Raw genomic sequence first — 24,318 nt, 5'->3', positions numbered from 1 at the left:
CTCGTGAGGTGGCCCTGGGAGCCAAACATCAGAACAGAAGCAAGACATGGCTGGAGCTGTGGTCCTCGCCTGGCTGGGGTGCAGCTGGGTGAACGCTCCCAAGAGCGGACGGGCCAGCACAAGCATACAGACCAGCTCAGGGCGCCAGCCGGGGCTACAGAACCCGTCCCAGCTCTCACCAGACCCAGCCTCTAGGGCTTATAGGTCCATCTGTGGAACAAGGTGGGAAAACTATATGCTCTCTTACAATTCTAATATTCTGATTTTATATTTAAAATCCCAACAGAGACGTGTTTTATTTCTTGCCTTCAAGGTTCCCATTTCACTTTAGCAGCAATAGGAATCCACCCTATACAAAACAGTACCCCAAATACTCTCTTTTACTAGCATGTTTTCCTTCCCAGCACTTATCATTAAGATAGCGTTACGTAATTCTGGAACGTGATGTTTGTTTGCTGCTCCATGAGGCCAGAGTCCTGGCCTGTCTTGTTCATACTGTATCCAGACCTGGCTTGAGGCAAGTGTGCAAAAAATACTTGATGAATGAAAAAAGGAATTTATTTAACAAGAAGCCATACTGGTTAAAAATAAACACTATACTCAGAAGAACAAAGCCACATGCTGGCATCTATGAAATTACATATAAAAATGTACGTGAATTTGTAAGGGCATTTTTCTGGGAAGAAGGTCTATAACCTTTCATCAGATTATCAGAGGGGACCCAAAAGCAGCTGTGGAACCACTATCTTAAGACATTTCTAATTATACATAGACAACGCAATAAAATATAGCAACTGCCTTGTTAAATTACAAATAAAAGATAGTCTCCTCTGCCTCTATTTCCAATCAGCCTGTCACTGGAATAAAACTGCTAAGATATATAAATCAATACTGGCGTCCTTTGTCATCTGAATAAAAATCTTAATTTTCCTTTAGTGAGATGCTTTAAAAAGAAAAAAAAAAGCGTAATCAGTGGCATGCTTTCTGCAGGCATCTACTAAAGGGTGAAAAATAACTGTGATCCTTACATAAATGGTATAAATTCCTCATGTATTTTGTATTTATTCACATATTGGTCCCCCGGGTATACCTTTGGGTCTCTCAGTGGAAAACGTGACCAGGTGGCATGGATGCAATTTTCAGGGGATTGTAAGGAGGATGCTCTCCTGTTTCTCTTCTCCTTCACAGCCCTGGAAAAGAGCTTTCACTGGAGCGGGAGCAATCCCAAGGTAAGACTCAAGAATACATGAATGAAGGGCTTTTTATACCATATCAGGATACAGATGGTTACTGTGGATGGTTGCTTCTGAATTTTTCTGAAGGGCAACTTACTGTCTGAAGCATTTATAGCCTTGAGGCATGAGGGGACGCACTGGCAAATGTCCTGAAACTCCTTTCTGCCCTATGATTTCAGAAGTGCCAGAAAGGACTGGGACTCTTGAAAAGGTTACTTGAAAGTAAATTTCGAGAATCCATAAAGTGCAAAGCAACATGAGAGAGAGAGAGAGAGAGAGAGAGACCTGCTTCTGATGAATGCCTGTGAGGTCTAAATGTCAATGGAAGTAAACAAGCTTGTCCAAAACAAATTACTTTAAAGTAGGCTGATAAATGACCTGAGATTAAAAAATCTTGAAATATAAACGTATGCATTCAGTCTAAACCATATGCAGAGCCTGAAGTCATTCAACAGCGTACTCCCTCCTCCTCCAGGCAATCAGCTTCCCAGACCCACTCCTTCCTATTTCTTAAACAAACATACATAGCCCTGCCTTCCCAATTTTACTGCCACAACTCCAGGTCCGGCCCTTCTATCTCTTGTCTAAGATGCTGCTCTAATAAGCTTACCCTCATCTCTCTGGCATATCCTTGTTATACTAGTTCTCCTAAAAGCCCAGACCCAATCTCACAACTTCTTTGCTAAAGCTTCAGTGGCTTGTCACTGCCCACAAAGTAGTACTTCAGAGTATTTGGGGCCCCAGCTTTTCCTGGTTTCTCTAGCTAAAGAAAAATACTAGAATCTGCAGAAAAACTTGCTATTTGCTCATGGGAAAAACAGCCCACAAAATAAACAGCTAGGGGTTAAAAATATTTCTCAAAACGAATCTGATTAAACACGTGTGCTCCTCCAAATGTTAGTGGTTGTCCATGAAAACAAAAGGCTAACCTGGCAAATAAGTTTGGGACTACTGGGTTAAGAGAAGTTAAACAGATTTGTTTAGAATTTCTCAAAGCCTTGAATATGCTAAGTTCATATTAAACTTCAAGAAGATAACATAGTATACATTATTTCTCAAACTTATTTAATCATAGAGCCCTTTAGGGGGAACACATATATATTTCAAGGAACACATTCCAAGAAACACACCCCTGGGACTTCCCTGGTGGCACAGTGGTTAAGAATCCGCCTGCCAATGCAGGGGACATGGGTTCAATCCCTGGTCCGGGAAGATCCCACATGCCACGGAGCAACTAAGCCCGTGTGACACAACTACTGGGCCTGCGCTCTAGAGCCCGCGAGCCACAAGTGCTGAAGCCCACGTGCCCTAGGGCCTGTGTGCCGCAACTACTGAGCCTGCGTGCTACAACTACCGAAGCCCACGCGCCTACAGCCCATGTTCTGCAACAAGAGAAGCCACCGCAATGAGAAGCCCACGCACCACAATGAAGAGTAGCCTCTGCTCGCCGCAACTAGAGAAAGGTCACACGCAGCAACGAAGACCCAATGCAGCCAAAACATAAATAAATTTAAAGAAAAAACAAAAATCATTGGGAACTGTATTCAATACCTTGTAATAACCTATAATGGAAAATAATCTGAAAAATATATATCTCAATCAATTTGCTGTTCATCTGAAACACAATATTGTAAATCAACTATACTTCAGTAAAAAAGAAAATCCAAAAAAACACCACCCCTGGAGGAACATCTGGGAGGAACAGAGAGTGGTATAGGGTCCAGATTAGGGGCCCACATATCTGAGTTGCCTCACAGGCTGGGGAAAAAGAAAGGCATTCAAGCACCTTGTTTAACTTACTTGTGCTTCTGGAATCACTGGATTTTGCCGTCTTAAATGGGACTTACACATTGCTGGTCCCCAAACTGACACCAGAATATAGAAAAACCTTTACCTTCGAGAGGCTACTGTCAAAGTGGATCAATAGGCCTTGGTACACTTTGACTTAGTGATTCTTCTGGTGAACCTTTATCCTGCATAGCTAGAGAGGTACAGAAAAATTTGTACTCACTATGTCAAACAGTAGAGGGTTGGTTAAACAAATTATGGTATGAACTCAATGACCAAATACAATGCAGCTATTAAAAATCATGGTGTAGTGTGAGTTTTCCCAACTAGCGCTACTGGCAGTTTGGGCAGGATAATTCTTTGCTGTCCTGTGCTGTCTCGTGCACTGGAGGCTCTTAACAGCATTCTTGTAGGCTCTTAGCAGTCTCTACCCACTAGGTGCCAGGGGAACCCCTTCCATCAGTTGTTACGATCAAAAACGTTTCAAGACATAAATGTCCCCCTAGGGTGTCAGGGTGTCAGGCGGGGAGAAACAGAATCACTCCAGGTCGAGAGCCACAGGTTGAAAGTGTTCTATACATAGAATACACACAATTCACTAAAAATGTAGTTATAAAAAGTATAGTCAGTATGGCTACATTATTTAAAAATACAAAAAAATAATGTGCGCATTTAAGTGTATAAGTGCGTGCATGTGTGTATGTATGTGTGTGTCTGTGAGAGAGAGAGGGGGAGAAAGAGAGAGAAGGAGAATGGAAAGATACAAACCATAATGTTGTTCCTTGGGTGGTAAGATTATGGGTGATCTTTTCCCTTATATATTTTTCTATACAAATATGTATTAATTTTATAAACGGGAAAATCAGCAAATCATCAAATTCTACTATTTATAGAAAAGAATATGCTACTAACTTTACTAAAATAAGGTTATTATCTTCAAACATGACTGCTTTGAAAGGGAAGGAAAATACTTATTCTATTTATATATTACAAAATGCCAACCAGAAGTCAATCTCACTGTCAAACTGTCCTGCACCTCAAAAAGAATTCTGCAGAAGCAGAGAACTCAGAGCGGGCGCATTCTACTGGGGGAGGGGGGAGTACCAGCGTGTAAGACTGAGTCAACCAGGCCTCATAACACTGCTCAGTAGTCGAGACAGAGATAGTGAAATTTAATTTGGATTTCCATTTACATAGTAATTACCTACACCTGCTGCTGTACGTATTTACCTTCTACTGGAGTTAACAGTCAAGTGTAATAAAATATTTGGATAAAATTCAGGCAAGCTAACTTTTTTTTTTCCCATTGAAATTTTATGCTTAATGACATGAAAACTGAATTGAAACAGAAACATCCTGAAAGAGTACAAATCGTCTACCTATTTTCGGCAATTCTAAGATTAAGTTTAGCAACATGGGAAAATGAAGAGATCCATTCCCCGGATTGCATGAGAAGATAAGCCAACACAATATCCTGTTCCCCGTTATACCCCCATACAGGCACCTGGGAGACGCTCACAGGAAATTGATGAGTAAATGAATGTTACAAATATGCTAATTCTGGGCGAGGCATCCACATCTGCTATCTCATGGCCCCCACTCCCAAACAACCCTAGGACGGAGATATCGATGTCCCTGGTCTACAGATGGAAAAACTGAAGCTCCCTCAGATCAAGTGACTTGCCTGAGGTCATAGGTTAACAAGTTTCCATCATACAACAATATTTCGAAGAATTTCCTTTGCTAACTATATTATTTGGATAAACTCTGAGGACAAGCACAGCATGCTTGCTGAAAATGAAAATATTAGACAATACACCAGTCTCAGTATACATTTTTCCTATCCCTCCTTGTTCCCCAAAGGATTGAATGGAAAGCTGTGTCCTAATCCTACAGAGAGTAAGGTATTTCATTTGTTTTAACTATAGAACTTATTTTTTTAATAGTCACAATCCAATAATAATTTAACCAAGGAGATGTGTTCAAGTTTCACATTCTGCCATCAGAAAGTTTATTACTAAAACGAGCAGTGACATTGGAGAGTCAAGATGTAGGAAAGGGTGGTTTAACAGATTAAAAAAATTAAGCCTTAAATGTTAATTAAATGACAGATGTGACAAATTAAAACTACTTTATATTAATTTGAACTTTCACTTTCCTTCTGTGTATGGGACTCAACAATTATGCTCTGAATGAACAGTACTACCGAGAGCCATCAGTAAACCTTTAAGGCTAGGTTCCTCCTCTATCTGCATAAAACCTGAGAATATGGAAGGTTCCTGACAAATGTTCCAAAGCCACGTACATACACAAGGCCTCTGTGTTTCCCACTGAGGGTCTGACCCCAAGGCCTTTGTGTTTTCCAGTGAGGGTCTGACCCCAAGTCTCCAGGGGGGCACAGATCATTCGAGGCTGGAAGTCAGTGCCAGTAGAGGGCCCCCAGCAAGGAGAGTGTACCCCCAGAAAGTGGAAGGAAAGGGAGGGAGCAGAGAGCGCACAGTAGCGGGAGCAGGCAGGTGAGAGCAGGGAGAGCGCGAGCGAGCAGAAGAGAGAGGATGAAGGCAGGCCAGAGGCAAAACACTCACTCCTCCCAGCACACTGGAGCGTCTCACTCACTTAGAGCCAGTTATCCAGAAGTGAAAAAAAGGGGCCTTTCCTCATCCTCAGTCCTGCAGCCTACGCAATTCCACCAACCCAAATTATGTGGACCAAGCAAGACAAAACAAAATACACAGGGGACGTTGTTAAAGGGCACTTCATGTTCAGAAGCTGTAACACATGCCTTTCTACCAATTCTTTCTTTTTTTTTTTTGATTTTTTTAAACTTTTTATTTTATATTGGAGTGTAGTTGATTAACAACGTTGTATTAGTTTCAGGTGTAAAACAAAGTGATTCAGTTATACGTATACACGTTACTTCTTACGTCGAGTTTAACATCAATGGATAGACTAAGAGTACAATGTCTGCTGAAATAATAGTAAATGAATTCTTCTTGTACAAGCAAACTATCTTGAAGAATACCATGTCCCAAAACTGCCAGAAATAATTTTTTAAAAAAATCTAGCTAAAAAAGTGTAGCTACGTCTGCTTAAAGTCTTTTAAATGCTTGTTTAGGAAACAGGAGCTCAAACAGTCAATACAAGAACACATGTGTACAGAGGTCCTTCATAACAGCAACCCAAATATCTGAGGCAGGGCTTCACAATTTCTAAGCATTTGCACTATCTTCTCTAGTCCTCACAACAGGCTTATGAAGTAAATAGGAAAGATGTCATTATTCTATTTTGAAAATAAAGGGACAGGCCCACAGAGCTACGTAATTTTTGAATACAGTTTCAAGCTAGTAAAGGGTAGACTGAAAACCAGAATTTAGGTCTTTAGGCTTTTTGATAAATGCTGCTTCCGATATTCCACTTTGAAAATTAGTGAAAAAGACACTTGAAAAACGCAGGACTTTCTATTTCTTTAAATTATGCTCTAAATTGCTGTGCAACTACTTAAGTATAGTACATATTCTTAGGTTTATGTTTTAAGTATGTGAGAAAACACTTCGGTGATTAAATTCAGGTCGTCCTTCATTTGTGCAAATTATTTACTAAAAGAGAAAGAGGGGGAGGATGGGAGACAACAGAGAGGAAAAGACTAGAAGGAACCACGGCATCACCTTAGTGAGGATATTCAGAAAATATTCAGAAGAACCTGGAGCCCCAGGGACAGCTGGATTTCTGAGGTCTTTAACTTTTAAAATGTCAAGAACTTTACCTCCACCATACTGTCATAAACATAAATACTTACGTCAGATATTTTGTATGACTTACGAAGTTCTGCAATTCTTAGAAATAGTTTTTAATGATTACAAAAATGCTTCAGAAATATGACAGCTTGTCCAATTCATTCTTCTTCTGAAAATTTTGTTTTGAATTTCCAACTGCTTTCATACCTCTTTAGGGGAGATGGGGCGTATGCGTGGTTAAATTATCTCACTTCCTTGGACTGTGCTAGGGCTCTTTTTTCAATGAAACAAATTGCCACCTTGCTGTCCTTGCTGCCTCATTTTACCACTGAATTCAGCCTGACTCAGACTTTTTTCTATTACCTATACCAGCATTTCCCAAAGTGTGTACTGAGGACCACTAATGATATTTAATACGTGTTAATGTGAACGAAAAAGAATGAAGAGAATCTTGCTAAACAATGCAGAAGGAATCCCCTTCTTGGAAAGTCACAATGGACATTGGCATAGTAAACGCTCTAAGAAATCCTGTAGTAAAAAAACATGTTTATTTTTGCTTAACCTACCTCACCAGATTTATCTGATCTGTCCCCCTTATAACAAGAAAATCTTGAATTACCAAATTGGCTACACTGGATCATTTTCAATGAAACCTAACTCAGTATACACAACATAACATAAACATAAAGCCCAGTATATATTTTAGTGATACATCTCTGATGTCACATTGACTTTATCAAACTATTTCTTTGGGAGAGGTGTACTAACATTACTTACATTTAGTTTTTTGTTTTTTGTTTTTTTTTTTAAGAGAATTAGTGATTATTTTTGTTTGAAGGAGTTTCCTGGTCAGTTAAAAACTCCAACCAAAGGAGGCAGGGTATCAACTGACTAAACCTGAATGAATATTTAAAAACAGAGCTAATACCACTTTTATACCTTTTATCCTTAAATGCTAATTTCTCCAATTGGCTTCTCCAAATTATGTCATCCTCTGTTTTATTGAAGAACATCAGCTTCACTTTCCTTAAAAGAAAAAACAACAACAACTCAAAAGGTACCATTTCGATTATAGAATTAAAAAATATGCATGAATGGAAAGTCTAAAAGTGAACTAGCATGAATGTTTTTTTAGTGCCAATTAGGTAACCAAAAATATCAAAAATAAAGGAATCAAGTAAATAAAACAGCTTGGAGTGGAGGAAGAAGAGTGAGAAATGACGACTGAGGGATAACATGTCTGTTGAGGTCCACTAAGTATTTAATCGATTTAGAATACCTTCTACTAATCTAGCAGTCTTACAAGGGGTAGTAATTAAAGACAAAATGACATACCTGAGACTGGGTATATTAGTCAAAGCATAACTCAGTACTTTAACCATTGGTGTGAAGCCTGTTCCCGCTGCCAATAAAAAGAGATCTTCCAAGTCTTGGAACTGGGATATTTTAAAATTGCCCTCGGGATTGCTTACAGAAACATAATCTCCTAAACAATGAAATATACATAAAATCAGGAAAAAAAAATGAGACTGTTAACCTAGCTGAATTAAGAACACGAGGAGAAACAGGTTGCATAATTATCAGACTACATCTCAGTTTTTAAGGAATGTAAGGGGTTTTGAGAATACTCATTAGGCTCCCAAGTATGTCATTATACTCAAATTATCATTATAATCAAATTAATAATGAGATTTCATTATACTCATTTCCCAATATTATTTTCCCAAATCAACTGGAGTCTCTAACATACAAACTACTGCCAAATATTTAACTATAAATTATCAATAAAGGCTTGATTGCTAAACTAAAACTAGGCACTTCAAAAGCAGAGTCCGAGTATACCTGTCTTGCACAGTATAGGGCGGAAAATACACATTCACTACTTACATACTGATTTCGTAACCACAGTAATAAGCGTAGTAGGAGAGAGAATTGAAACGGAAATGTATTCTAATATCTTATGTTGTTAGTAAAAGTGCTAACTTTGCCTCCATCAAATCTCTGAAAATACCTATCAATTAAAACAAGAGCTGTTCTGCATTTAATTCCCATAAAGACAAAGCACGATCAGAAACCGTACTTGGGGCATGCTACTTCCAAATTTTCAATCAAAACAGTTGAATAAACCCTTTTCTGCTATGCAGTTGATATAATCGCTATGTACCACTCATATAAGAGAACTGTCTTTAGGACATTTCAGAAATTTTCAATGTAACTTTAAAAATACAAAATAAAGCTGACCATATTTTAAAAACAATTTCAAATGCTCTGGTTTATTTTTAAATGTTTGGATGCTCATAATTTTTCCCTTTTTTGTCCATGGCAGGAGAGTAAGAATGTTGTAGTAATTGATGAGTTAAACATTAGAAAGTAACAGAAGCTCCTTGTTATAGTTTGAAAGGGACCATAAGATCAGACATCCTCAGGAAAAAGTCAGCTGGTTGTTTACTAAAGCAGCCTCACAGAATGATATTAACTTGATAACTTCTGTCCACAGTCCAGTCCTTCCAATGTCATAAAATTGATTAGACTCAGGCAAGGACTCGATGCTAATGAAGTTCACAAGAGATTAAAGCACACATGCCAGAATGGCAATGGATTTTCAGCCTGACTACCTGCATCTAGTGACCTGAGCATTACATGCCCCATCCAGGGCATCTCATTCCCAGTTTTGGAAGACCAAACATTTGGAACATTTGGAAGGGCAAAATAATCGTTTAAAGGTTGCTTGATGAACATGGAATTGAAACAAAGAAGTGGATAATTTTATAGGGTAGCTCACATAGGCCATATTGAGACTTCATGAGTTACCACTGCCATGCCAGCGTACAACCCTCTAAGTGGCACCACTATCTGTGTCATGACTAGTTCCCCTAGATGAAGTTGAAAAAACACTGATCTTGCTATTTTGGCTTTCCTTTCCCATGCTCTATGCTGACTCTCCACCCTGCTCTCTGCTACACAATCTCTATGGATAGGTTATAATACCATCAGTTAAGTGTCCAGCTGCTATATTACAATCATGTTGTCAGTCCTTCGCAAGGTGATATCACCTTCACTAGATATGTAGGTATTCCAAAACTCGTTAGGTTCACATTTATGTCCAATATTTTGATTTATGTAACCAAAGATGACTCATCACATCTATTATATGTAGACTGCTGAGCTTAACTTTCAGAGAGCAGCAAATTTTCTCTATTTCCAAATTTTAGTGATCTACTTCACTCGATATTACTGCTAATACTGTCTTAAAAGGGGAAGAGCTCTTTTATTGTTACACAAAAGGCAGTCAAAAGTTGAAGACACAGAAAAAGGAGTAGAAACAGGAAGGGGGGCAGTCTCTAAATATTAGTAGATTTCCTTATAGTCCCTTTATTAATTCTCTCATAGTACTTTTATTGAGAGCCTGTTATGCGCTAACTGCCCTGCTGGGTATGGAAAATACAAAGATAAGACATATCTATCCTTAAACTCAAAATCCTGTAAAGAAGGAATGTTATTTATTCTTATCCTAGATCAATGAACAAAGTGTTAGTTACCGAGGGGTTCAGAAGAGGAGGGAGGCTTCATAAAGTAAGTGATATTTTTAAAAAATATTTTTAAAAAGGTACTTGACAGGTAGAGAGAGGCATTCTAAAAAACTCAAGCACCTAAGAATGAGGATGACAAACCTCTGGACTAACTGATTAAGTCCTCTTCGTGACCTGCAAAGACTTGGATGCTTTTTCCAGCTTCACCTCTCACCATACAAAATACTTGTGCTACTCAGGTTATGGAGACCCATCCAAGGCGTCAAAGCTGCAGAGCAACATGATTAAATCTATCATCAAGGCAGTATGGAAAAAAAACTGGAAAATGCAGATTAATAGAAAGATACCAGTTAGAGGCAACTGAGAGAGACCAATTACAGATTAAGAGAGAAATGATGAAGGCTTGATCTAAGAAGGTGGCAGAAGGGATAGAAAAGAAAGATTAAAAAGTCACTGAGAGGTAGACTCAATAAAACTTAGTGACTGACTGGATTAGGAGGGAGAAAATGGGAAGACGCAGCGATGACTCGAGTCTCCAGATTGGGTCGAGGATGAACAGTGATGCTGCAAATAACAGATGAGGAATATGGAAGCAAGGATAGGTTGGTGGGACTAAGAGAACACGACTTTGGCTGCAGACATGATGAGTTTAAGATATCTGACAGACTCCCACAGGGAAATAACTAAAAGAAACTGTAACATGTGATCCAATCCAGAATACAATCTAGGTTAAAAAATATATATACTAACCAATCTGAAGATGATCAAGCTCTGGTGTGAAGAGTCCAGCAGGGTAGATTTTGATCAAAAAGTAGATGTATTTATTGTTGGGAAGAATTGGTTCCTTGAACTCTGAGAATAAGGAATCAGATACGGGTGTATATGGCTTCACAATTTCAGTACCTGGAAAAAGTCACAACAAAGAAATTCAAATCTAAAAATCTAAATGAAGATGAAGCTTACAAATTTTATGATGCTATCAGTATATATTTAAAACTGTACACTTAATGTGAACTTAATTCTATGTTCTATATGTATATAGTACATGTATATATACCCTAAACCTATGTGTGCTGAGATAATGTTAACAAATCAGTAATCTACCCATAATATAAATAATCTGTTTTTATTAAGCGTGGCATAAGGTGATGGGGGTTTTATGTTAATAAACCTAGACAACCATCTACACCATCAACATGTAAGCTTTGTAATAGGCTACAACAAAAATGGCATTAAAAGTTTACACAGAGATGCGAGAAGGTACTTACATAATAATTTTAATTATACACCAAATTTTTTAAAGATTTTATTTTATTTTATTTTATTTATTTATTTTTGGCCTCACCACACGGCATGTGGGATCTTAGTTCTCCGATCAGGGATCAAACCCATGCCCCCTGAAGTGGAAGCATGCAGTCTTAACCACTGGACCACCAGGGAAGTCCCCATATACCAAATTTTTAACAATGGATACCAATGGCCAGTGGGATCATTTGCGTTCCAGGAAGGGAAGAATTTCACTTTTTACTTTATATATTTTGAATTGTTTTAACAATTTAATATTTTATATATTACTTTGGTAACTGAGAGGAATGTTAATCCAACTACTTCTAAGAATATAATAATAAAAAACAGGGTAAAATTAATAAGAAGTCATACTTTAGCCAGCCAAATTCCAAAGAAAGAGGAGTCACCACATATTTGAAAGACCAAAATTTTATACATGGTTCCATCACATATACAAAAATTAATCTATATGTAAATCATAATACATTGACAATAACCACACTGGGGAAGATGCCAGCTATTGAATGATAACTTGGCATTAGTGATGATGAAGAGAAAAACTGAACAGTGCCATCATAATAAACCAGTCACCAAATCCTGGCTGGTAGTCCATGAGGCTGATTGTTGGAAAGGCTAGGAGTGTTATCTTCTGCAGTTTCAAAAGACTAAGAAGATGTCAGACATCGCTAAGAAAGGTATTTAAAACAAGTGAATGAGGTAATTTCAGGACGAAAATGAGGGAAAAAGAATTTACACAGTAAGGAGTATGTTTACAGAGCTTCTAATACTAGTGGCACATGCAAGGAAATCATTTATAATCATCCACTCGTTTTCAGTTTTATAAATTCAACTTCATAAATGACAGACCCGTAAGTAGTTAAATAAGAGACGTTAGTGTGTGTTCCTGGCAGTTGTCTTCACGGAAGACCATTTGTGTGCTCCCTCACCTCTTTCCTTTAAGGCTTTGTTAGTAATAAATTACAATGCTGGTGGCACTACCTCTGTGACTAGTGATAATTTCTTTGTTCATACAGTGATGCAGCACAGCTATAGTTCCCACATGTAGGATCACTGCATCCACAAACCTAGAATCTGGCTATTACTAAGTCTAGCTGCCCAGAAACATTTTATTTATAACCTAAATGGGCGCTTCCTTGAGAGATTAGTACTGATTCCGAACTGCTTATAAAAGAAGAAAATGTTTCCGCAAAGCCTCTGCTTGCCTTACCTGTGATAGTTAGCTTGAAGTAAACATGTAGCCCAGTTGGCACCTGAAGATGTGTGCTTGGTGGCAGCATCAAGCAGAAAAGCTTCGTATCATGAGTCACATCTTCCTTGGAAATTAACTGGCACTTTCTGTAGTACAAACCTAGAAAGTGATTCATTTTCTCTTAGTGAGGAATAAATTAAATAAGCAGTACTCTCAGACCTACCACGCAAAAACACAGGCTCAGCTTTCGCTCTTTAGTGAGCTTGAGTTTCACTAACAGGCCTGTGACATTTAAAAAATTCGTCAGTATTTTGAAAATCTTATAGTGTTAGTTTTCTCCATTTTATTTCCTGTGATATCCATTTTCTAAAACCTGTAAGTACTTCTGTAATTTGAAAAATAAGCTCTATAAAATGAGTGTTATTTCCTCATGTCTGTTGTTATAGCATGTTAAAACCATTATAGCCTAAGAAATTAAAGTCTAGTTTATTTCTTCTTAAATTTACTTTTTAAAGTAATTCCATCCTTTAAGCCTATAACAGCTATATAATTAAACTGTAGATGTGAACGATATTTGATAATCAACAAAGCTCATTCTAAATTCTTTTCTTACAGAATGGAAAAGTCCTGAAACTCAAATATTTAAGGTTTAACAATACCAGCACTATTCAATAACTTAGAAATATTTCTTTGATAAAGGCAGGAAAAATACATTCTTGTGTCTCTGTATATGTGTATTATATATACACAAACAAAATTCATATGTATATGAATTATAGAACATTTCAATGGTCAAAAAATGATTAAAACAAACAATAAACTTAGGTTTAAGGGTGTAAGTTCTGATTATCTGGAAAATTAATTTAAGTGAAAAACTGAAGATGCCAAGTTTGTGGTACTAAAATACAAATAAACGAAAGGAATCAAGTATTTCTATAAATACGGGAAATATTTGAAATTAATACCCTAAGCTCAGGAAATATTATTTGTATACAGAGCAAAATAATACCACTTGGATTGGAAGATCTTGTTACAGAAGTTCTGAAAGCATGAATATTTTCACTTGTAAATTTTCTTTCGGATGTAAACAGCATGCCAGAGTAGACTTTGTTTCATAATTTCCTCTCTTTTATAAAATAGCATTTACAGAGATGTCAGGAATTAATCCTAATAAAGCATCTTATTATCCTAATTATGCTCTTTTTTTTTTTTTTTTTGCCGTACACGGGCCTCTCACTGTTGTGGCCTCTCCCATTGCGGAGCACAGGCTCCAGATGCGCAGGCTCAGCGGCCACGGCTCACGGGCCCAGCCGCTCCGTGGCATGTGGGATCTTCCCGGACCGGGGCACAAACCCGTGTCCCCTGCATCGGCAGGCGGACTCTCAACCACTGCGCCACAAGGGAAGCCCCTATGCTCTTTTTTTTAACCTAAAAATATTTAAGTAGGTGCAGAAAGATTTACTCCAGACCTTAGGATGTGAAGGTCCTACATCAAATAATGAATGGTTAGTGGAAAACTAAAATTCACATAGAATCCTAAGAAATCATTTTGGCCACAGTTTCATCCAATTCTTTTCTTCCCTTGTCCCTTTTGCTCCCAAAGAACCTGGTCACTAAATCTTTCCATCTGTCACCATGGTAGCTCGGTATGCACATAAACTTTAGAGTGCATCGTTGCCAGGGCAAAGCTTAGACCAGATTACAGCTAAGGGTACCGTCCCAGAGTTATCCCGGAAGGCCTAATCCAGTACTGGACCGACGAAGGATCAGAGGACCTAGGCTCACCCCCAAGAAGAAATGAAGGTTCAAACGATCTCCTTATCCCTTCCTCTAGACCTTCCTGGGACCCGGAGTGGTAATACAATATGAGACCCCCATCTGTATGTCTAAATATGTGAAAGTTATAAATCAGACAAATAACTGCTAAGTAAAATATGTTCTACGCTGCACCTTGAAATAGACTTTCGTAATGACCTAGAAGGCTAGGTTCGAATTCAGGATTCTTCAGCTCCTCAGAGTTCCACACAGGAAGATGGCGGAGGGGTGACAGCAGCACCCCCTTGACTGCCTATGGCCTGACGCCCCTCTTCTCAGCCCCACTGTCTGACCCTGAGTGGAGCCTTGTGCAGGTGTAGGTGCACCAGCCCATATGTTAAGGCTCATCTACTTGCTCTCTGCATAAACAGCCTTGGCCACTTCCTGGATAGAAGCGGATTTGGGGCCATTTGGGCAGGGAATTCTGGGGTTCCAGATACCTGGAGGGCAGTGGTGAAGGAAAGCGCCTGAACTCCAGGTGGATAATTCTTCACCTTGCACACTCCTCATCCTGTGGGAGCCATGCGGCTGGAAGAGAGGCTTGTGTTTTCCTCTAAGCACGGAGTCCAGGGCAGGTGCCCCTCCTGACAATTTCACCTCTAGCCTTCACCAGAAAGGATTTGCTAGAGTAAGTATGCACTTAAAACACAAGGAAACTCTGGGTTCCAGTGACTGACTGGCTTTCCTTGTTAGAGAATTAACACAGTATTCCTGCTATTTAACACCACTGAGATAATTTCAACATCTTACCGATAAAATAATAAAACTGCCATAATTTCACAAGGACGTGCTAACAATAGGTTCTAAAAGTCTTACGGAAAACTTAAGAATGTTTTCGTCTTTCAGTTGCACTGAGAAGTATCACAGGCATGGACCTGAAAAATGGGGGAAAAGGAGTATAAAGCAGATGCACTGACGACTTCAGTCTGGATAATGCCTGTATTGAAGTGTCAGGTTTTTGGTTTTATAAGCATAATTATACAAGAAAATGAGAAACTGAAAATAAATATGAGATGGTGAAACAAAAACATAAGACAGAAAACTGTCTGCCCAGAAACCTCACTTCTTTTTTTTTAATCTTTATTTCTTTATTGAAGTATAGTTGATCTTCAATGTTTCAGGTGTACAGCAAAGTGATTCAGTTATATATATATATATATATCTATATCTATATATAGATATACCTATATCTATATATAGATATATATATATCTATATCTATATATATAGATATATATAGATATATATACACACACACACACACACACACACACTCAAACACACATTCTTTTTCAGGTTCTTTTCCATTATAGATTATTACATGATATTGAATATATTTCCCTATGCTATGTAGTAGAGGTCCTTGATGTTTACCTATTTTATATACAGTGGTGTGTATCTGTTAATCCCACATTAACTTCTTTTAATAACATACATATAATATTGAGACATTCAGCATAACACTGAAATGCTGAGGATAATATGATAATTTGGGTATCCTTTTTTCTTCTTGTTGAAAAGAAACTATAGCTTTCCTTCTAAAGAGTAGACTTTCACAGGCTAAAATAAAGACAAAGCTCAGTGGGAGAGAGACGTGGAAGAGAGCACTGGACTCGGAGTCCATACTGCCTTCAACCTGTCCTTCAGCTCCTTCCTGCTCCTAGTACACTTTCTGTTTTCCTGGCCATGCTACACGGCATGCGGGACCTCGGTTCCCACACCAGGGATGGAATCTGTGCCCGCTGCAGTGGAAGTGCAGAGTCCTAACCACCGGAATTCCCCCTAGTACACTTTTAAAGCACCTATCCACTCTCATTTTCCCTGCTGGAAGCAGGGGCTTACAGAAGTTAAACGGCTTGCCCAAGATCACAGAGTCGCTTGAGAAGATGTGGATGGGGCAACAAGTTATGAGAGTTTCTCACCCCAACTCATAGGCCTTGTTCAAAGAGTTTGAGAATCATCGTTCTAGAATAGTACATCGTTCTTTAGCATCTTCCTCCTTATTTCGACTACATCGGTTCAAGCATAAATGTTTATAGATTATCCCTCCACCCTTTACAACTCCCTACTAACTATTTAATGTCCAAATTAGGGAACCAGTTCAGCAAGTCACCATCCATCCCAGGTACATCTCTTCTTCAACATCCCCAATTCCTACCGTTCTGATCAACCACAGGTTTTCTTAGCACTCTTTACTACTTTCAATTACCTAAATACAGGTGTCCCCCGCTTTTCGAAATTTCCCTTTACGCCACTTATCTTTTATGAAAAATCTACATTAGTACCTGTTTTTCCTAACTGAAAGAAATCCAAAGAGGATTTTCACTTTTATGAAAAACGGTGAAAAGGGAAAATAGCATTCAGCGTTTGTTTTGCAGTGAGCTGTTACGGAGGCAGCGTGCACCCCGAGTAGAGAGAGTAGCACCCCAAGCTCCTTCCCCGGGAACTACACTCAGCATCTCGGCATCAAGCCGCCATGACTTTGAACTGTGCCTGTGAGCATCTGCACTTTGTCTCAGTTTACCTTGTGCATCCGTGAGCTAGATGTGTCCTAGGGTAACTGCTTCTTCCCTTTACACCATTTCCACTTACAAAAGATTCCACAGGAAGGCTCTACTTTTGGATAGTGGGGAAACCTGTATGATTTATTCACCTCCTAATTTGCAATCTACCTTTACTCATGTCTTCCTCTAAGATCTTCCTGAACCAACATAGGGCAACCAGTTAGTGGAACTACACACTTAAAAAATGCTCCAATGGAAAATAAATAACCCCAAACATCAATACTAACATCTACAATATTTAAAAATATATTGATATACATACCTAGATATGTCCATGCAGAAAAACCCACAACCTACAGCCATTCAATTCAATAGACATTCCATTTAGAAACTGGGTTATGTAAGGAGGGAAATCCAATATTACATTAACACCTTGGAAGAGGCTCAGAGCAAGACATGGTATTGTCTCTTAACTCAATTTTATCAGATGCCTGAAAGGGTGAAGCCATATGTTGCTGAGACCACTCTGGTTTCTGGAACCTATTAAGGTTGAATAGAAAGTCTGCACACTTGAGGGGTCTTGCCCTGGGAGACATTTTTCATATGATGTGGTGATGGACTGGAGAGCTATTAATGACTGTATGAGATTCTAGTAAAGCGCCGGTTTCTTCTTAGCTGTGTATCATTTGATATAAATGGTTCACGGCGAGAGACCAGGGGCTGGGCTGTGAGATAAGAGAAAATCCATATATTGGCCTCTGCCCCCGGTTCCTGGCACAGAGTTCCTAAAACTCTTATAATATCCTAAGTGATAAGAACAGTAGGAGCATCTCTTGTCCTTTACACCGTAGTTCCCCCTTATCCATGGGGGATACATCCCAAGGCCCCCAGTGGACGCCTGAAACTTCTGGGTTTTTCCCATATATATGTACATATTATACAGTTGTAATTTATAAATTAGGCACAGTAAGAGATTAACAACAATAACTGATAATAAAATAGAACAATTATAACAATATGCCATAATAAAAGTTATGTGAATGTGGTCTGTCTCCCTCAAAATATCTTACTCTACAAACTTAATGCCGTTTTCACCTTAACTAAGTACTTATCATGAACTGTGGCAGTAACTTTTGCAGTTTAAAGTACAACAGCAAAACTAGCACGGATTCCTATTTCCTTCTTCACAATTTCACAGAGATTTGTTCTCATGGTAGAACATGATGTAGAACAACCTCATAATTTGATTTTTTTTTTCCTTTCCTTGTTAAGACAAGAACTTTCACTTAAAGGAAGCACTTTACGGCTTCTCTTTGGCATACTGGAATTGCCAGCATCACCTCCCTTGCGCTTTGGGGCCATAACTAAGTAAAATAAGGGTGACCTGAACACAAGCACTGTGATCCTGCGAGAGCTGATCTGATAACCCGGAAGGCTACCAAGTGACTAATGGGTGGGATGTGCTGGACAAAGGGATGATTCACGTCCCCAGCGGGACGCCTTGAGATTTCATCACACTACTCAGAACGGTGCACAATTTAAAATTTATGAATTGTTTATTTCTGGTATTTTTCATTTAATATTTCTGGACCACGATTGACTGCGGTAAGTGAAACCTCAGAAAGCAACACCACAAATAAAGGGGGAACCACTGTATTTGTCTTTGACCCTCATCTCTAACACGGGATTCCTAATACCCTTGTAAATTCCTATGTAATAAGAGAACCAGGAACATTTTTGTTCTCATGAGGTGACTCTGGGTGGGCTCCTGGATGAGCGTCGGTCACCAGAAAGACGCAGCTATGATAGAAGTTTGGAATTTCCAGCCCCACGTCCCACCCTCTGGAGAGGGGAGAGGGGCTGGAACTGAAGTTAATAACTGATCATGCCTACGTGAGGAACCTCCATAAAATCCCAATAGCAGGGGATTTAAAGAGCTTCCAGGTGGGCAAACACATCAACACTGGGAGGGTGACAGACCTCAACTCCCCACGGACAGACGTTCCTGTGCTCAGGACCCTCCCAGACCTTCTCTCACCTTCTGCATGTCTTCCATCTGGATATTCATCTGTATCCTTTATCATATGTGATCTACTCTAGCAAATTGATCAAGCCCAGGGAAGGGGTCTTTGGAACCTCCCATCTATAGCCAGTTGGTCAAAAGGACAGGTGGTAACCTGGGCTTGCCACTGGCATCTGAAGTGTGTGTGTGTTGGGGGACGGGGGGAGGGATCACATGGGACTGAGCCCTTAACCTGTGGGATCCGATGGTGTCTCCAGGTAGACAGTGTCAGAACTGAGTTAACTTGTAAGACACCAGCTGGTACTGCAAAGAACTGCTTGCTGTGGAGGAAAATCTCCATGTATTTGGGACCAGAAGTGTCAGAAGTGAAGCGTTCTGTGTGAACAGTAAAGGAGACACATAGGAGAGAAAGACAATAGGGAGGGAGGGAGTTTTCTTCCTACACAGGAAAGAAAAATCTGAGTTTTTCCTTTACAGAATCTGTCACAGTTCATACAGCAGGGGTCAGCCTGATTTAGCCTTGCTGGCTGTCTGTTTCTGCCAAGACAGTGACCTTGATGAGCAATGAACTTGTGTGCAGGGATGATGTTCAGAACCCCTGAGAACAAGCGGAGACTTCCATAGCTCAGCTGGTAGAGCAGAGGTCTGCAGAACACTTGAGAACAAACTATTTTCAAGAACTGTACAAATATCTAACATTTCTGACTATGGATAAAGTAACTCAAACCCATGAAGTCACTAGAATACCTTCCTATGCTGAAGAAACAACAAAGTTTTAGTTATTATATACTTTTAAAAGTATTATATAATTGCATTTATTTTACTGTTTTTAAAAATTATTCAGCCTTTTCACTAACTCTGGTAAGACTTCCACTTAACCTCTAGTAGTATAGTTTTATCATCCTCACCCAAACCACTCTTGAATATATGAATAAGAATATGTTCATAACACAGCTTCAAACACTAGGATGATAAACGTGTACGGGCACACATTTTTCCATATACTGGGATAAAACCTAATGAAGCAGTATTAGTAAATTGACAATAAAGCATAGATTCCTTTCTGTTTTAACTATTACTGTTAAAAATATACCTAAAGTGGGCTTCCCTGGTGGCACGGTGGTTAGTAATCTGCCTGCCAATGCAGGGGACACGGGTTTGAGCCCTGGTCCGGGAAGGTCCCACATGCCATGGAGCAGCTAAGCCCGTGTGCCACAACTACTGAGCCTGCACTCTAGAGCCCACGAGCCACAACTACTGAGCCCGTGTGCCACAACTACTGAAGCCTGCATGCCTAGAGCCCATGCACCGCAACAAGAGAAGCCACCGCAATGAGAAGCCTGTGCACCTCGACGAAGAGTGGCCCCCACTTGCCGCAACTAGAGAAAGCCCACACGCAGCAACAAAGACCCAATGCAGCCAAAAATAAATAAATAAAATAATAAATTTATTTAAAAAGACATAAAAAATTATTTAAAAAAACATATATACCTAAAGTGTATTCAGGTCTTTTACTACCTCACCTAGACTGATGTGAGTTGAATCCTTCTTTCAAAGTGAGGATTTTATAGACTTAAGTATTAGCATTAAGTTAGGAGAAAGGAAGCTCTTTCTCCAAGACTAGATTCAATGGGGCCCTTAGACAATGAGGTCCACATCATAGCAAGGTTGTCACTAGATTTGAACATTTCTGTGCTTATCACTTTTCCTCAGTTCCATAACGAATAATTCAGCCAACATTATACACTGAAGTGCCTGAACTGCCCGAATTCTAAGTTTTTAAACTTCTTCTAGTCTACCTTTTAATATAGTAAATAATTTCTTACTCATTTACAGCCTGCCCCATCTATTCTGTGTTTCTTCATATTCAGGCCATTCCGCTAGAAATAAGAAGACAGCAAAATGCCAAAGCATCTTATAGTTACTGTGCAAGCAACAACTTTACACCTGCTGGGCTGAGCAGACAATTTAAGAGAACAAAGCACAATGAAGTTTCTCTTTGCTATCTACAATATTTTCTTCTTTTCCAGTAATTCTGAATGCTTGTTTTAGGCAGCAAAGAAACACGGATGCGCAGGCAAGGAAGGGGAGGGGAGGGGTGAGGGCGGTTCTTTCTACCCCTGCAACAAGAGCTGTGGTTCACTGTGGCGGCGAACAGCTTGCCTGCAGAATCACAGGCTCCACAGAAAGCCTCCATTAAGTGACTGCTCACAGAGTGCTGACAAGCACGTTTACACCTACAGACAGTACTTCAGTGTGTGTGCACGCACGCGTGTGTGGTGTGAGCAGTTAGGAAGCCCTGAGGAAAGTATAGTTCAAATAATGAGAAACTGCCATTTTTTTAGGTTAAAAGATAAATATCAGTGATTTCATACAGTTCAACTTGAATTGTAAAGACAGTTATAGATTCTATATATATTTAACCTAAAGGTTTATAAACAGCTGCTGACATACCACAATTATGACACAATTTTTCTAAATCTTGTTTATAATTTTGTATCCCAATATTCATTTACTGAGTTGTTTGTTGGCAAATCTGTATAACTGCCTTTGTCTGGTGATCTAAGTTCCCATATTAAAGGCAATCACAATTAAAATAAACTTTAGGTTGGATACAGAAATAGCAATCCAATTATCTATTGTTTTTGACTCTTAATAGACACAAGTTTGTTAGTCATCACACACACAGACACACACACACACAACTACTCACTCATAATCTTCATCTATTCATCTTTGGGAAGAAGAAAATAATTGGAAGCGCCCAAGTTACAAATGGTAGTTTGGTTCTAGTCATATAATTTAATTTACTAACTATTACAGCTGGATTAAATGTAAAAACGAAGTAGTTTCTCTTCTCTGACTATGTTCTTTGTTATATTTGAATCTTTTGTGTAAGTAAATTCTAGATGTGACATGAGAAGGTAGTGCACTAAGTCTTCAACTTACATGCTTATTTCTTAAACTACGAAATTTCAGTAAGAGGAAGCCAGCATGAAAACCTCCTTGAAAACCCAGGAGCCATGTGATAGACTGAACATTTGAAGCTACTGACAGCAAGTTAATCATAATACTCTGATCATGTAAGTATTCAGCTTTGCTAGTGTGGAAAATAACCTATAGTTTTTGTCATGATTTAAGGAAGAGAAAGGACGAAGAAGAAATTATCTATGCTAATTCTGTCAAACAAATTAAAAAAAAAAAATCCCCTGAACTCTGAGTCATTTTCCAAAGTGGAAAATCTAATTCACTGAAAAATACATGCATGGCTCTAATTTCAGACAAGAAAGCTAAAGCGAACTATGATGGTTCATGATTCAAGCCAAAATTTATGGCAGGGATGAAAGAGTTCATGGAAAGCCTCAAATTATAGAAGAGAATACTTGAGCAATGTTCATTCTATTTCCAAATGGAGGTCAGCCTGCGTTCTCAGTCTCATTTATTTCTAGGACTTAGCTTTTACTTGGTTTGCTATGATTTTCCAATCACTAGAGAGTCAGATAATTTCAGCGCAACAGATTTCACTTTAATGATATCTCTTTTCATTTTCACTGTCTTTTACCTATTCTCTTCTGATCTGCTACATCACTCAGTTATTCCTCTATGTTCTCTCTCCCTACCTTATACCACACAATTGAGACCTCCTGCCCTGGGAAAATGGCTCTATTTGAATTTTCCCACATATGGCTTACATTTCCTTTCTCTACCACCTGCAAAAGGTCTGGCACAGTAAGTACCCAGTAATGATACCTGGAAAGCCCTTCATAGTTTTTTTGGGATTTTTAAAGCCACTTTCAAAACATTGCTTGATATTCACCTCCTTCATTCATGGAGAGTCATTTAAGGTCAAATTCATCTGCATCTGTTAGTTCACTTAAGGTAAACTTACAATACATTCAAGTCTGCACTATGTAACTTGCTCTTACTGGCCTATTTCTTGGTACAAGTATTCTTCAGTCTCATGTTTGTGTATGTTCTTTCTTCCACCTGGGAAAATAATTTCTGATGCCTTTTATTTGTTTCGTACCACAATACCTAAAATAGCCTTCTACACACAGTATGTACTCAAAATATAGCTACGTGATACTTTTCTGAAAATTAAAATACTATCCACAAATATATTTTTATAATTTTAAATATTTAAAGATGCTAAACTGAATATATACAGTTAGTTTCTTCTAACCCCTCCCTAAAATAACAACAAAGATGGTTTTTTTTCTCTGTGTGTGTGTTTTGTTTTTTAAGGCCTAGCCTGCAAGGACAGTAAGAACAGAAATAAAAAAGCAACAGAAGTTTGGGAGCTGACAAAGCAAAGAAACGACTGGTAACTGACTCAGTAGACTCCGTAAAGCTAAATCCTAAGCTAGACAAACAAAAAGCCAAAAATCAACCCATCTGTAACGTGAGCCTTTGAGGCTCAGAAATTGGCAGGACCAAGTATCTAGAATCAGAGTGAAGGCAGAGCTAAAACCACTTTCTGGAAGAAAGTTCATTGAAGAAGCCTAGATGCTGCCTCCCCTGCTTTCTGAAGTCCTCCCCTACTTCACACGGCCACATGACTGATTCTCTCCTATTCTAGCAAAATATCAGGATTTTGCTCTCTCCGTAGAGGGCAAAACAAAGGGTCTCTAGATTGGGTATATGTTATAGGCTGAACTGTGTCCCCCTCAATTTTCAACGTTAAAGTCATAACCCCCAGTACCCCAGAAAGTGACTATATTTGGCGACAGTGTATTGCAAAAAGTAAAATGAGGTCATTAGGGTGGTCCCTAATCCGATGTGACTGACGTCCTTATAAGAAGAGGCAATAGGGACACAGATGGAAGACCGTGTGAACACAACCATCTGTAAGCCAAGGAGGGGCCTCAGGAGAAGTCAACCCTGGCAGCACCTTAGTCTCAGACTTTTGGCCTTCAGACTGTGAGAAAATAACTTTCTGTTGTTAGGCCACCAAGTCTGTGGTACTGTTTCACAGCAGCCTTAGTAGACTAATATAGTATACTAGGCAAAAAAAAAAAAGGAAATTAAGTTTACAGATATCCCAGCCTTCTTTTCCCACATAACTTCTGAAATGCTGGATGCGAGGTAGAAGACTGTTTACCCTAGAGACTCTGACAAAATACTGGCATCAGACTTTTCCCGAAGAAACCATCCAGCCACATAGTAAATATTACTGTCAACAAGCCACACCC

General features: G+C 39.0%; 1 protein-coding gene across 3 annotated transcripts in view; it reads right to left on the bottom strand.

Moving 5' to 3' along the window:
• The window catches only part of CYB5R4 (cytochrome b5 reductase 4), an 88,792-nt gene that overhangs the window by 4,982 nt on the left and 59,492 nt on the right, over positions 1-24,318 (bottom strand). For 2 of the 3 annotated variants that reach the window (XM_060283298.1, XM_030859417.2), the window contains exons 11-14: positions 12,803-12,943; positions 11,038-11,190; positions 8,093-8,243; positions 7,697-7,783 (exon numbers count right to left, since the gene is read on the bottom strand). In XM_060283298.1, the coding sequence (XP_060139281.1) occupies positions 7,697-7,783; positions 8,093-8,243; positions 11,038-11,190; positions 12,803-12,943 (532 nt within the window). The remainder of the gene's footprint in view (positions 1-7,696; positions 7,784-8,092; positions 8,244-11,037; positions 11,191-12,802; positions 12,944-24,318) is intronic. The other variant, XM_060283297.1, reaches the window with a different exon arrangement.

The sequence above is a fragment of the Globicephala melas genome, chromosome 14 (assembly GCF_963455315.2).
Source record: "Globicephala melas chromosome 14, mGloMel1.2, whole genome shotgun sequence".
Classification (NCBI taxonomy): Eukaryota; Metazoa; Chordata; class Mammalia; order Artiodactyla; family Delphinidae; genus Globicephala; species Globicephala melas.
Note: the sequence above shows the minus strand (reverse complement) of the source record. Positions and strands in the feature narration are given on the sequence as shown.